Source organism: Panthera onca, chromosome B2 (genome assembly GCF_046562875.1).
Source record: "Panthera onca isolate mPanOnc1 chromosome B2, mPanOnc1 haplotype 2, whole genome shotgun sequence".
Lineage (NCBI taxonomy): Eukaryota > Metazoa > Chordata > Mammalia > Carnivora > Felidae > Panthera > Panthera onca.
This window is the reverse complement of record NC_138343.1, coordinates 38088362-38102233: the sequence shown is the minus strand read 5'-3', so window position 1 is coordinate 38102233 and position 13872 is coordinate 38088362. Positions and strand designations below refer to the sequence as shown.

Here is a 13872-nt window from a genome sequence, read left to right as displayed (position 1 = left end):
GCAGTAGACCCCCAGACAGTAGGCTCTGATGCATTTCGTGTCCCAAAGTTCCTGCCTGGGAACGGGCACAAGGTACAGCCTCTGGCACAGACACAGGCAGCAGGTGCAGATCTGCCTCTGAAACACCCCCTCAAACCCAGGCAGGCATAGATGATGTACTTACCACCTCAACCGCTCTGAGGCCCCTCCTGAGGTTACCCACCTCCTTCTCCAACTCTGCCAGGCTGTAGGGAGACACAGGAAGGAAGGGCTGAGGATGGGTCAGAGAGATAGCAGTGCAAAGCATGATGGCTTTGGAATCAGTAGACCCATGCTCCAGGCCCTGCTTTGGCCACTAACATGTGGCCCTGACAAACCACCTCCCCTCTGTGCTCTGTCTGTGCTTCTAGAAAATAACAGTGGTCAAAACTTATGTTCTAAAGATCCTTCCAGATCAGAAATGCTATGCTGAAATTAGAAGGTTTCCAACACATGGCCTCTGGCTTGAATTATTTTTAATACCACCAGCTAATACTTAAAAGCTCTTAACATGGTATCTTGCATGCAGTAAGCATTTGATGCATATTAGTCATTTTTCACTGCATTTCTGCTTCTGTTGAGATGCTCCTGTCAGTCTATGGCTGTTCAGGTCTGACTTCTTGCCTATATCAGATAACATTGGTGCCACAGCCATATCCCCTTGAACCATCCATTTGTAGTGTACAATCCTGACTTCCAATGATGTGAGTGCTTTCTCTGGGGACCGGAGCTCCCTCTGCCTATACATGTGGTCAGAGTTATGACCTGCCCAGAGACCATCAGCCAGTGACTGACAGGAGATGGGGTATAATATCCTAGCTCCCTCACCATTTGGGGTGGGATAAGTAGAATAAGTATCCTATCCTGTCTCCTAGACTTCTCTGGAGGGATTAAGCTCCAATTGCCCCAGGGGTAACTGGCTTAATAATACTTCCATTATTGGTATTCATCCCATCCCAGGCTCACTTCCCCACTGTGTTTCCTAGGAGCATCTCTGAAATAAGGATTTGAGAGCAAGTAGCCAGTCTTCATTTGGTTCTCCTAAAAGCAGACCCTGAGACACTGCCCATTCCTAGTCAGCCCAGAGCAGCAATGAAAGGAAATTTAGATAAGAGTGTTGTGATCACAGGGAGAAAGAAGCCTTGGAAGGGCCCCTCACTTGACTTTGGCAGCTTCTGGAAGATGCTGTAGCTCTGAGGGCATGTTCAGGATGTCCGGGAAGTGCTTCTCCAGGATCATGATCAGGTAATGGAGCAGAGAGATGTTTCTGTGGATAAAAGATCAGGGGTAAAGGAATGAGCGCCAGGAGGAAACTAGATGGGGCCGGGGCGGGGGGAGGTCAGGGACAAAAGGCAAGGAATTTGGGTTGGAAATGGGAGGAGGAGGTGGAGAAAGGCCAAAGTGGTGAGATGGAAGAAAAGGAAGCAGATAGAGTCCCACCTGTCAATGCTGGACTTGGTGTCTGCAATCTTGTTGAGGCTGGCCACCCGGAACCCATAGGCACCCCCACGCTGCCCTTTGTTCATGAAGTTGCCAATGGCCAGGACGACCTCTAGCATCCGCATTAGACGCTTGCTGCGGATCAGCTCCCGGGAGGCCAACAGGATGGCTGGGAGAGGAGGGACAGGTCAGAGTCCTGCAGAGACTGGGCAGTCCCCTTGAACCACAGGATGATGCCACCACAAAGTCCAGTCTTCAACTCTCAGAGGGGCAGAGGCTATACCCATACCGCAACAGATTAATCTACTCCCCACCTGCCCACTTCCAAGGGAAGCAGGTAAACTTGCCAAAAGCGGCTTCAACAAATAGCCCATTCTCAGAATGTGCTAAATCTTAATATATTTAAGACTATCTTTTCTTGTATATGTTTAAAGAGTAGTAATATATTCTTTCTATGGATACACACAAGAATATAATACTTTTATTTTTTTAAACTTAGTGATTAAACTTTTAAATTTCAGCATTTTACATATTATGGGACTGTTTCTGCCTCTTTTGAAATGCTGGAGGTTTTTTTGGGGTGGGGGGGAATCCTTGTCAAATTATAACATGTCACCAATAATATTCCCATATTTTTGTTCTATATGCTTTGTAGTTGGTGGTGTCTTTGATTTAATAGTTTACTTAACATCTTGTTGAATATCATTTGAAATTTTTTCCAACTTTTAGGCATTTTAACAATTTCTCCCCAATTCCTTAAAAGATACATTTCCTAGAAATACAAACTAAGGTTAACAGTAACCAAAACTTCAGTATTTCATTCCAATGTGGATGATCTAGCCCACCCTCAGCTATTATGCACTTATGGCAGATCTGCAAAACTGGGATACGAATCCTACACTGAAATGTTGGCTACTAGTTATGGAATATGCTTTTTTATTATTAAGTGTGGTGATAGGAACACCAAACCATCACATGATCTTCAGCTTATGCCAAACTGAACATTCCTAAAGATGCTGCTATGGAGATAAAATGAGAACCATCTGACTAAAAGTCTGCAGAAATCCTCAAAAGCAGTTAAAAATAAGTAATTGTAAAAAAGAAGCTGTGGAGATTCCCCAGGACCTCCCAGCTTGTACCCACTTCAGCTTCCTTCCAGGACACTTTCTGTGTCCTGGACACCACCTGGGCCTGCTCCCGCTTCAGGCCTAGCCATCACACCAGGGCAACCCTAGTATAGAGCACCCTGGGATCCTCAGCCCATATCAGCCACAGCTCCAGCCAGCCAAAGTCACCAGACACACATAGCCTACACAAGGAATGACCATAAGACCATTCCTTCAAGTTTAAGAGAAGTATCTTTTCTGCCTATTCATAGAAATAAAGACTGAAAGTCAAGCAAAATGGGGAGACAGAGGAATATGCTCCAAACAAAACAAAACAACTCAGAAAAAGGACCAAATGAAATGGAGATAAGCAATATGCCTGATGAAGCATTTAAGGTAATGATCATAAAGTTGCTCACCAGACTGGAATGAAGAGTGGAAGTACTCAGTAAGAACGTCAACAAAGAGAAAATATGAAAAAAATCAGAGTTGAAGAATATATCTACACTAGTGGGAATAAACATATTAGCAGGTGAAGAGGAACAGAACAACAATTTGGAATACGGGGTAATGGAAAACACCCAAGCTGAACAGCAAAAAGAAAAAGCTTTTAAATGAGGGCAGGTTAAGGGATCTTTTGCATAGCATAAAGTGAACAAATGTTCATATATAGGGGTCTCAGAAAGAGAGAAAAGGAGTGCACAAAACTTACTTGAAGAAATAATAGTTGAAAACTTCCCTAATCTGGAGAAGGAAACAGACATCCAGGTTCAGGAAGCACAGAGAGTTCCAAATAAGATGAACCCATGGAGGTCTACACCATAACATATAATAACTAAAATGTCAAAAATTAAAGATAGAGAATTTTAAAAGCCCCAAGAAAGAAGGAAAATTACATACATGGGAACCCCCCGCCATAAGACTGTCGGATGATTTTTCAGCAGCAACTTTGCAGGCCAGAAGAGAATGGCAGGATATATTCAAAGTGCTGAAAGGAAAAAATCTACAACTAAGAATACTTTACCCAGCAAGACTGTCACTCAGGATTGAGGGAGAGATAAGAGTTTCCCAGGCAAACAAAAGGTAAAAGAGTTCATCACCACTAAACCATTCTTAGAAGAAATGTTAAAGGGACCATTCTTTAAAGAAATGTTAAAGTAGAAAAGAAAAGGCTTTAATTAGAAGTAAAAAAAAAAAAAAATTATGACTAAAAGATGTAAAATATGACACCATATACATAAAATGTGGAGGGTGGAGCAAAAAAAGTTCTTTTAGAATGTGTTCAAACTTAAGTGAACATTAATTTAATATAGAAATCCGTATACTTAGGATGTTATATATGAACCCCATAGTAACTATAAACCCAAAACCTTTAACAGATACACAAAAAATAAAGATAAAGCCAAGCATAACACTAAAGAAAGTCACCGATCACAAGGAATGAGAGCAATAGAAGAAAGAAACAGAGAAGAACTACAAAAACAACCAGAAAACAATGAACAAAATGGCAATAAGTACATACCTATCAATAATTACTTTAAATGCTAATGGTCTAAATGCTCCAATCAAAAGACATAGAGTGGCATGATGCACTTAAAAAATAAAGGCTCATCTATATGCTACCTATAAAAAATTCACTTTAGACCTTAAGACACGTACAGACTAAAAGTGAAAAGATACAAAAAAAAAAAAAAAAAAAAAAAAAAAAGTCCATGCAAATAGAAGGAAAAAAAAAACAGGGTAGCAATACTTAGACGAAATGACCTTAAAAAACAAAGACTGCAACAAGAGACAAAGGCATTACATAATGATAAAGGGATCAATCCAACAAGATGATATAACAATTGCAAATATCTATGTACCCAACATTGGATCACCTAAACACACATAGCAAATATCAACAGACATAAAGGGGAGAAATTGATAGTAATACAATAATAGCAAGGGACTTTGACATCCCACTTACATCAATGAATAGATAAGTGAGGCAGAAAATCAATAAGGAAACAGTGTCTTTCAATGATACATCATAAATATTGACATATATACAGAATATTCTATCCAAAAACAACAGAATACACTTTACAAGTGCACATGATACAGTGCAAAAGTCTCCAGGATAGAACACATGTTAGGCCACAAAACAGTCTCAAACTCAGGAAGACTGAAATCATACCATGCATCTTTTATGAACACAATGGTATGAAACTAGAAATCAATCACAAGGAAAAAAACTGGAAAAAACATAAACATGTGGAGGCCAACAACATGTACCAAACAGCCAGTAGATCAATACGAAATGAGATGACATTAAAAAAATAGAAACAAATGAAAATGAAAACACAATCATCCAAAATCTTTGGGACTCAGCAAAAGCAGTCCAAAGAGGGAAATTTATAGCAATACAGGTCTACCTCAAGAAATAAGAAAAATCTCAATCTAACATTATACCTAAAGAACTAGTGGGGGAAAAAAGCCAAAGGTGAATAGAAGGAAGGAATTGAAAGAGTAGAAATAAATGAAATCGAGCCTAAAAGAAACAATGGAAAAAATCAATGAAATCAAGAGCTGGTTATTTGAAAAGATAGACAATAAGCCTTTAGCCATATTCATCAAGAAAAAAAAAAGAGGCAAAAGTGAATAAAATCAGAAAGGAAAGAGAAGAGACAACAGTCGCTACAGAAATACGAAGGCATATGAGACTACTATGAAAAACTATGTGCCAACAAAAATGGACAACCTAAAATAAATGGATAAATCCCTAGAAACATACAATCTTCCAAAACTGAATCAGAAAGAAATAGAAAATACAAACAGACCAACTACTACTAATAAAACTGCATAAATAATCCAAAAACTCCTCAACAAACAAAAGCCCAGGAGCAGATAGATTTACAGGTGAATTCTACTAACCATTTAAAAAAAGGGTTAATACCTATTCTCAAGTTACTTCATAAAGTAGAATAGGGAGGAAAGCTTCCAAATACATTCTATGAAGACAGAATTATTCTGATACCAAAACCAAAGACACTACAGAACAAACAACCCAAAACCTACAGGACAATACCCCTGATGAACATAGATGCAAAACTGCTCAACAAAATATTAGCAAACTGTGATGATTTTTTTAATGTATCATCACTGAATGCAATCAAGTGGGATTCATTTCAGGGATGCAAGGATGGTTCAATATTTGCAAATCAACATGATACCTCACATCAGCAAGAGAAAGGATAAAAATCATAGGATCATTTCAATAGATGCAGAAAAAGCATTTGACAAAATTCAACATCTGTTCTTGATAAAACTGTCAACCAAGTAGATTTAGAGGAAACATGCCTGAACACAATAAATATCATATGAAAACCCCACAACTATCATCATACTCAGTGGTGAAAAACAAAGTTTTTCCTTTAAGATCAAGAACAGACAAGGATGTCCACTCTCAACACTTTTATTCAACATAGTAGTGGACGTCCTAATCACTGCAATCAGACAAGAAAGAAGAGGTATCCAAATTGATAAGGAAGAAGTTAAACTGTCACTACTTGCAGATGACATGACACTATACAGAGAAACCCTAAAGACTACAATAAAATTCTACTAGAGTAAATGAATTCAGTAAAGGCTCAGGATACAAAATACACAGAAGTTGGTTGCTTTTCTATACACTAACAATGAAGCAGAAAGAGAAATTAAGAAAATAAGTCCATTTATAATTGTACCAAAAAGAATAAAATACTGAGGAATAAACTTAATAAACTCTGAAAATTATAAAACACTGATGAAAGAAACTGAAAATAAAATCAATGGGAAGATATTCCACACTCAAGGATTAGAAGAATTAAAATTATTAAAATTTCCATACTACCCAAAGCAATATACAGATTGCCCCTATGAAAATACCATCAGCGTTTTTCACAGAACTAGAATGAATAACCCTAAAATTTGAATGGAACCACAAAAGACCCCAAATAGCCAAAACAATCTTGAGAAGAACATAGATGGAAATATCAGATCCCCAGATTTCAAAATATACTCTAAAACTGTAGTAATCAATGGTACTGGTACATAGTTTATAGATGCCATTAATAGATGACCATTATATAGTCAATTAATCAATGACAAAGGAGGCAAGAATTTACAATGGGGAGAAGAAAGTTTCTTCAATAAATGGTTCTGGAAAAGCTGGATGACTTCCTTACACCATACACAAAAATAAACTCAAAATGGATTAAAGACCTAAATATGAGACCTGAAACCATAAAACCCCTAGAAGAAAACATGGGCAGTAATCTCTTTGACACTGACCTTAGCAACATTTTTCTCTACATATATCTCCTCAGGCCAGGGAAACAAAAGCAAAAATAAACTACTGGGACAACACCAAAATAAAAAGCTTTTGCACAGCAAAAGAAACCAATAAAACAACTGGGCAACCTACTGAATGGGAGAAGATATTTGCAAACGATCTGATAAGGGGTTAATATCCAAAATACATAAAGAACTTATATAACTCAACACCAACAAAACCCAAACAATCCAATTTAAAAATGGGCAGAGGAGCTGACTAGACATTTTTCCAAAGAAGACATACAGATAGCCAACAGACACATGAAAAACATGCTTAACATCACTGATCATCAGGGAAATGCAAATCAAAACCACAGTGAGGGATAACCTCACACCTCTCAGAGTGGGTAGAATCAAAAACACAAGAGATAGCAGTGTTGATGAGGAGCTGGAAAAAAAAAAAAAAGGAACTCTTGTGCACTGTTGGTAGAATGGAAATTGGTGCAGCCACTACGAAAAACAGTATGGAGGTCCTTCAAAAACTAAAAATAGAAACACATGATCCAATAATTCCACTGCTGTGTATTTACCCAAAGAAAATGAAACATGAATTCAAAAAGATATCTGCGCCCCTATGTTTACTGCAACATTATTTACAACGGCCAAGTATGGAAGCAACCTGTTTCCACTGATGGATGAATGGATAAAGAAGATATGGTTGTGCAAAAGCTTTTTATTTTGGTGTAGTCCCAAGGTTTATTTTTGCTTTTGATCCCCTTGTCCAAGGAGATCTATGCAGAAAAATGTTGCTAAGATTGATGTCAAAGACATTACTCCCTAAGTTTTCTTCTAGGACTTTTATGGTGTCAGGTTTCACATTTAAGTCTTTAATATATTTTGAGTTTATTTTTGTGTATGGTGTAAGAAAGTGGCTAAGTTTCATTCTTTTGCATGTAGCTGTCCAGTTTTTCCAGCACCATTTGTTGAAGAGATTATCTTTTCCCCATTGTATAATCTTGCCCCCTTGTGTAGGTTAATTGACCATACAAGTATAGATTTATTTCTGGGCTCTCTATTCTGTTCCATTGATCTATGTGTCTGTTTATGTGTCAGTACCATACAACAAAGGAAAAAAAGAGACCAAAAAAAAAAACCCCTCTTAAATATAAAGAACAAAAGGTGGGTGGGGGAATGGGTGAAATAGGTGAAGGGGATTAATAGTATACTTATTATAATGAGCATTATGAATGTACATAATTATAGAATTATTGAATCCCTATATTGTACACCTAAAACTTAATATAATACTGTATGTTAATTATACTGGAATTTAAAAAATAAAAATATATACAATTGTGAATCTTAATCATACCTCAATAAAGCTGGGGAAAATTCTCAAAACACCAACAAAGAAGGAAGATACACACAATGGAATATTATTCAGCCATAAAAAAGAATGAGATCTTAGCATTTGTGACAACATGGATGGACCTAAAGGTATTACGCTAAGTGAAATAAGTTAGAGAAAGACAAATACCATGTGATTTTACTTATATGTAGAATCTAAAAAATACACAAAAACCAGACACAGACCCATAAATACAGAGAACTGATGGCTGCCAGAAGGGAGAAGGGTAAGGGGTTAGGCAAAGTGGGTGAAGGGAAATGGTAGATACAGTCTTCCTGTAATGGAATAAATCGTGGAGATAAAATGTACAGCATAGTGTATATAGCCAATGGTATAATAGCATTACACAGTGTAGCTACACTTGTCCAACCTCTATTGTACATCTGAAACTAATGTACCGTGTGTCAACTATATGTGCACACATATCATGAAATTAGCAACAAAAGTATAACTTTAAATTGAAAAAAAAAGCTATAAAAGTGAATACTAAGGTTTGTCAGTAGCTTCTACCTTTGAACATGTTCATATTCTATGACCTAATAGCAGCATTACTCTTGATGGATATTAGAGTGGTTTCTAGGTTTTTTTTTAATTCTTAACAAATAGATTGGTTAAACAAATTATGATATTCATACAATGGAATAAAATGCAGCACTGAAAATGAATAACTCACTGCTACATGTAACAACAGAGTAACTTACAACCACAATGCTGAGCAAAAGAGACCAGCATAAAATTATTCACATTATATTATACCATCCACCTAAAGTTAAGAAAGATAAAACCTTTAGAGAAGACAGCGTAATGGTTGCAGGGGGTAATGTTTGGGAGGGCGACATGAGGGAGGGCTGTTTGGGGCTGGCAACATTCCATTTCTCAACATGGATGTTGATTTCACAGGTTACTTCATTTTATGATAATTCATCAAGTCGGACTCTTATGATTTGTGTACTTTTCTGTATCCATATTTGAATAAAAAGTTTACTTTAAAAAACTACTTATAAAAGTTTTTAGCAATTTATTTTGGTTGGGATAGTTTTCCTAGGGCTGATACACTATTTGAGAAATTTGCAAAGGAATTCTAAAAATGCTAAAATGTTGGCAAAACAGAAATTGACAAGAGTTCAAAGAAAATCAGTGTAAATGAGGAAACATCCATTGCAATGCAGACATTTTAGATATATTCATAAGAATAATATATTCGTGACTATATTCATAAGAATGTTTACATTTGAAACCATATTCATCTTGACTATATTCAGTAAATGTATTCAAAATGAGAATCGGTAACTTTGGTATATTCAGCAATGAACATATTCATAAGAATACATTCAAGAAAAGTATGTTTCATGAATATATTCATAGAAGAATTGGTAAATCTGTCAAATTTGGTGAATTGGCTTTTGGCAAATTGACCCAGAGGCCTTGTTGGGAAGTGGTGGGTAGGGTGTCAATAGCTCATCACCAGCTGGGATTGGCCAAATCTTAGCTTTTCCAGGAATACTTCCTAGAACTGGAAGGAAAAATATGAATCCCAACTCCTGCACAATCCTCTTGTCTCCACTCCTAGTGAAGCCACTGATCTGATTCTGTAAGCTACAACTTCAGCCACCTCTTCCCAACTCTCAGGGAAGAGACCTCCAGACCATTCTAGAATAGCAGCCATTGCTATCGCAGAGCGATTATTATTACCTTTGCCAGCAGGTTTTGCCACCCAAAACATGTCTTACTCAGCTTGGCTTAATATTAAAGGGAGACTCTCCTGAGCATTCAGTGACTAACTCTTAGGAGTGGGCTCTGAGATTATCTGAGATTAACCCTACCCAGCGGCTAAATTACTCTGGTTCCACAAGTCCAAATGGTAATTGCTCACATTTGCGCCACTGACCCAAGACACACAAATGGTTGAGCATAGGTCTTGGACTGATTCCCTTATCTGTGCCTCATGCCCCAAAGGCAGTCTGCAGCAGGACAAAGAAGGCAGTCTGAAGGTAAGGATTTACTCATCACCAGGGCAGGAGGGCCTGCCAGACCTTAGACCTACAGAATCACTGCTGATCTCAATCCTTCTCCCTCAGAATGATTATTTATGATTACAGCCAGCCTGCAGTTCTCTTGTGTGTGTGAATGCACACGTGTGTGTGTGTATGGTAGGGGGCAGACTGCAGAAGGTCTATGCCTCTAGCTCTGTCACACCCACCTACCCCCACCCCCAAACATTCCTGACGCAGCTCCAGGAAAGGCCATTCTCTGGACTCGGCATCATCAGGGGAATGCTTGCCAGCCTTGGTGTCCAGCAGAGGGGGCCCATGCTCTCTCTGCTCTGCCCCAGCCTGCCCGTCCCCCCGCCCCCCCTCAGCATCCTGGACTCAGGCTCTCCTGTTCCACTCTGCTGTCCTGTCCTTCCCCCAGGTAGGCCTCACAGCCTCACCTGCTTCTCCACTGGTGGGTCTGCATGGGCCATCCTGACTTTTTCCCCAAACTCTCTGCCCCTCCCCGTCCCCCCCGCCCCACCCCAATCCTCTGCCATTGTCTGTGAAGTACTACCCAACAAGAGTGAAGATGAATTCTGAAGAACATCTGTGTTCCAATCCTGGCTCCACCACTCACAGGTAACATGGCCTCAGGCAGCATGTCCCCATTTTAGACATGAGAGAATGAATGGATGCACCCATAGTGATTGTGAGGACCAATGAAGCCATCCACGAGGAATGTTTCATGCGGTGCTTGCTACATGGTTCCCATTGAATTACAAAGTGCCCATCTGGAAAAGGCCTGTGTAGGGGGGATTCCCTAACCTAGAAAACCTAGATGCCTCCAAGGATTACCCAACCAGTTTCCTACTTTTCTGAACAGGGCACGCTTAAAATAATGTGCCAGAGGTCTTCTATGAACCTAGTAGCTCTCGAGGAGGGTAAAGACTGATGAGCTCAATACATGCCAGGCCCTGTTCTAGGTGCTTGCTATTATCATCTGGTCAGCATTTCTGGCCCAGCTGGCACAGACATCAACAGATCCCTCACCTTGGAGAGTTTGCAGGCTAAGGCACAGGAAATGTGTCACATGTCTGGCACATGTGCTAATATACACAAGTGCATATATTTACAGTAACCGTAGTTTTAAGTTTTGTCCTTGGCTTTGGGTTTTTTTGGTGGGGGGAAGGGGCAGATTGAAAATGAGAAAGTTTTCCTCAGTCCCAGTTCACGGATTCCTGCCCATTGGCCCTCCCAGATGCCTCTCCACTCTAGGCCTCCCTATGCCCTCAAACATACCTTCCACTTTGGGTTTGGCCTCAGCCAGACGCTCCTGGAACTTCTTTTTGAAGAACAGGGCCTGTAGTCGCTGCTGGTAGTGGTCGATCCTGTGGATGGGGCGAGCCACATCGTGAGGCAGCCCCTCCAGCTCCAGGAGCTAGATCCAGACCCTCTTTTGCCTGTGCACCCCCAGCGCCCCCCCTCCATGCCCATTGCCCTGACCTGCTCATTTCATAGAGGAAGCGGTCAGCCCGGGCCATCCGCTCGATCTCATGCTTGTGCTCCTCGAGGAGGTCAATGTCGCTCTTCTCTGGGATGAACTTGAGGAGCTGCAAAGAGCAGATGGAGGTCACACAGGGAACTGCTGAGAAACTGATATGAGGGTGCTATACGTGGATGCCCATACACTGCCCAGGCTCAAGATGGGAAGGGGTCCTTAAAAGAGGGAGGCATCTTCATATGGTAGGTTTACGCTTCATCTGCCCACAGGGGACCACAGGACACCCAGCTCTAGACTTTTCTTTTTTCACTTTTTAAAACTGAGATGTAATTTATATAGAGTAAAGTACACTATTCTTAAGTGCACAGCTCAATGATTTTTTTCTTTTAAACCCAAGTTTATTGAGGTATAATTTACATAAAATGCATCTATCTTAAATGTTCAGTTCAATGAATTTTGACAAAACCACCCACTGAACTCCCATCTAGATTAAGAGACAGAAGATTTCCATCTCCCAGAAAGTTCTTTCGTATCACTTCAGTAAGCCACACCTCCACCTTATAGCCTCTGAACTGAATTCTATCACCTTCGATTACATTTACCTAGTCTTGAACTTCGTATAAATGGACTCATGCTATGTGTTTTCTTTGGTGTCTGGCTTCATTTGCATAACACAATGTCTGAGACTCATCCATGCTGTAAGTATTGGTAGTTTGCTTTTTATACGTGTTCAACAGTATTCTATTGTAGGAATATACCACAGTATATTTATGCAATTTCTCATTGATGGACAGTTGGATTGTAGACAGCTTGGGGGTTTCATGAATAAAAGTGTTATAAATATTCTTGCATCTATCTCGTAGAGTCAATGTTTGCACTCATTTCTCTGCATCTAGCCACAGGATTGCTGGGCAGTAGGATAGATTTAGCCTTTGCGTGGACTGCCAAATTGTTCCCCAAATTATTGTAGCCAGTGGGAATCCCAGTCGCTTCACATCCTTGTCAACATTTGGCATTGTCAGTATCTTTTCAATTTTAGCTATTCCAGTAGGGGGATGTGGTGCTGCCTCACTGTGGTTTACTGTGGTTTACTACAACTGTTGAGCCACTCCGAAATTCTCTTTCATTGAAGTACCTGTTCAAGTCTTCTGCTCATTTTCAAGTGGAGCTATTTGTCATTTTCTCACTGATCAGTAGAGTTCTTTATTCTGAATATGAGATCTTTGCTAGATGTCCATAAAGCAAATGTCTTCTAAGGTCTGGCTTGTCTTTTCCCTCTAGCAATGGTGCCTTTTGATGAACAGAGTTCTTCATTCTAATGAGGTCCAACTGATGGTGGTTTTGTTTGGTGCTTTCTAGGTTTCTTTTGAAGGACCCAATAAATTGAGGTAGGAGAGATTTGGGGAAGATATGACTATAGGTCACTCTGACTTTGTCTTGGGCCCAGGGGGGATCATACCTCATATCTCCTTTCAGGGCCTCAATCCGCTAGAAAAGATGCTGCCTTTCCTGGCCTCCCCTCAGAAAGGCTGGTCTAGGGAGTGTCTATAAACCTCCCCCCAGTCCTCCATCCTCCAGCGTGATTTCCCCTTTAACTAAAAGTCTTGGCCTCTCTGGGGGCTGTCAGGAAGGGGTGCAGCTGCCCCCTAGTTTCAGCTCCCATCCCCTCCCCACTAGAGGCCTCACCTGCTCCAGCATGTCCTTTGCGAGGTCCTCCTGCTCATCCATCTTCAAGATGGCCTGCCGGATCTCTTCGTTAGAAAGCTTCAGCCTGAAGGGAAACCCTGCCCCTTGAGAAGCCTGGCCGGGCCCCTCTGCTCAGGGCAGACCCCAGCCCTTCTCCTCTCCTGCTCTCTCTCCCTCATGTCAACATGGGAGTATATTCCACAGTGCTCCCTCTTTACCACCTTTGCAAAGCCTTCTCTAACTAAACTGATATGGTTCACTCTATAAACTCAATAATGATATGTTTTAGTCAAAGCATAGACTTGAGTCTTGCTTCAGTGTCTGTCATAAGTGATAGGGACATTTGGGAGTAAAAGGGCCATCTTTAGTGTAGACAGAGAGACAGGAAAAAAAGGTTTCTGATCCTTCTCCTTCCTAAAATATCTAGTGCATCTCCATGGGAGGATG

At 40.2% G+C, this 13872-nt stretch overlaps 1 protein-coding gene across 6 annotated transcripts in view; it reads right to left on the bottom strand.

Moving 5' to 3' along the window:
* The window catches only part of DAAM2 (dishevelled associated activator of morphogenesis 2), a 118236-nt gene that overhangs the window by 5555 nt on the left and 98809 nt on the right, over window positions 1-13872 (bottom strand). For all 6 annotated transcript variants that reach the window (XM_060615412.3, XM_060615411.3, XM_060615417.3 and 3 more), the window contains 6 exons: window positions 13426-13510; window positions 11742-11848; window positions 11538-11626; window positions 1459-1627; window positions 1178-1285; window positions 164-224 (listed from right to left, as the gene is read on the bottom strand). In XM_060615412.3, coding sequence (XP_060471395.1) covers window positions 164-224; window positions 1178-1285; window positions 1459-1627; window positions 11538-11626; window positions 11742-11848; window positions 13426-13510 — 619 coding nt within the window. The remainder of the gene's footprint in view (window positions 1-163; window positions 225-1177; window positions 1286-1458; window positions 1628-11537; window positions 11627-11741; window positions 11849-13425; window positions 13511-13872) is intronic.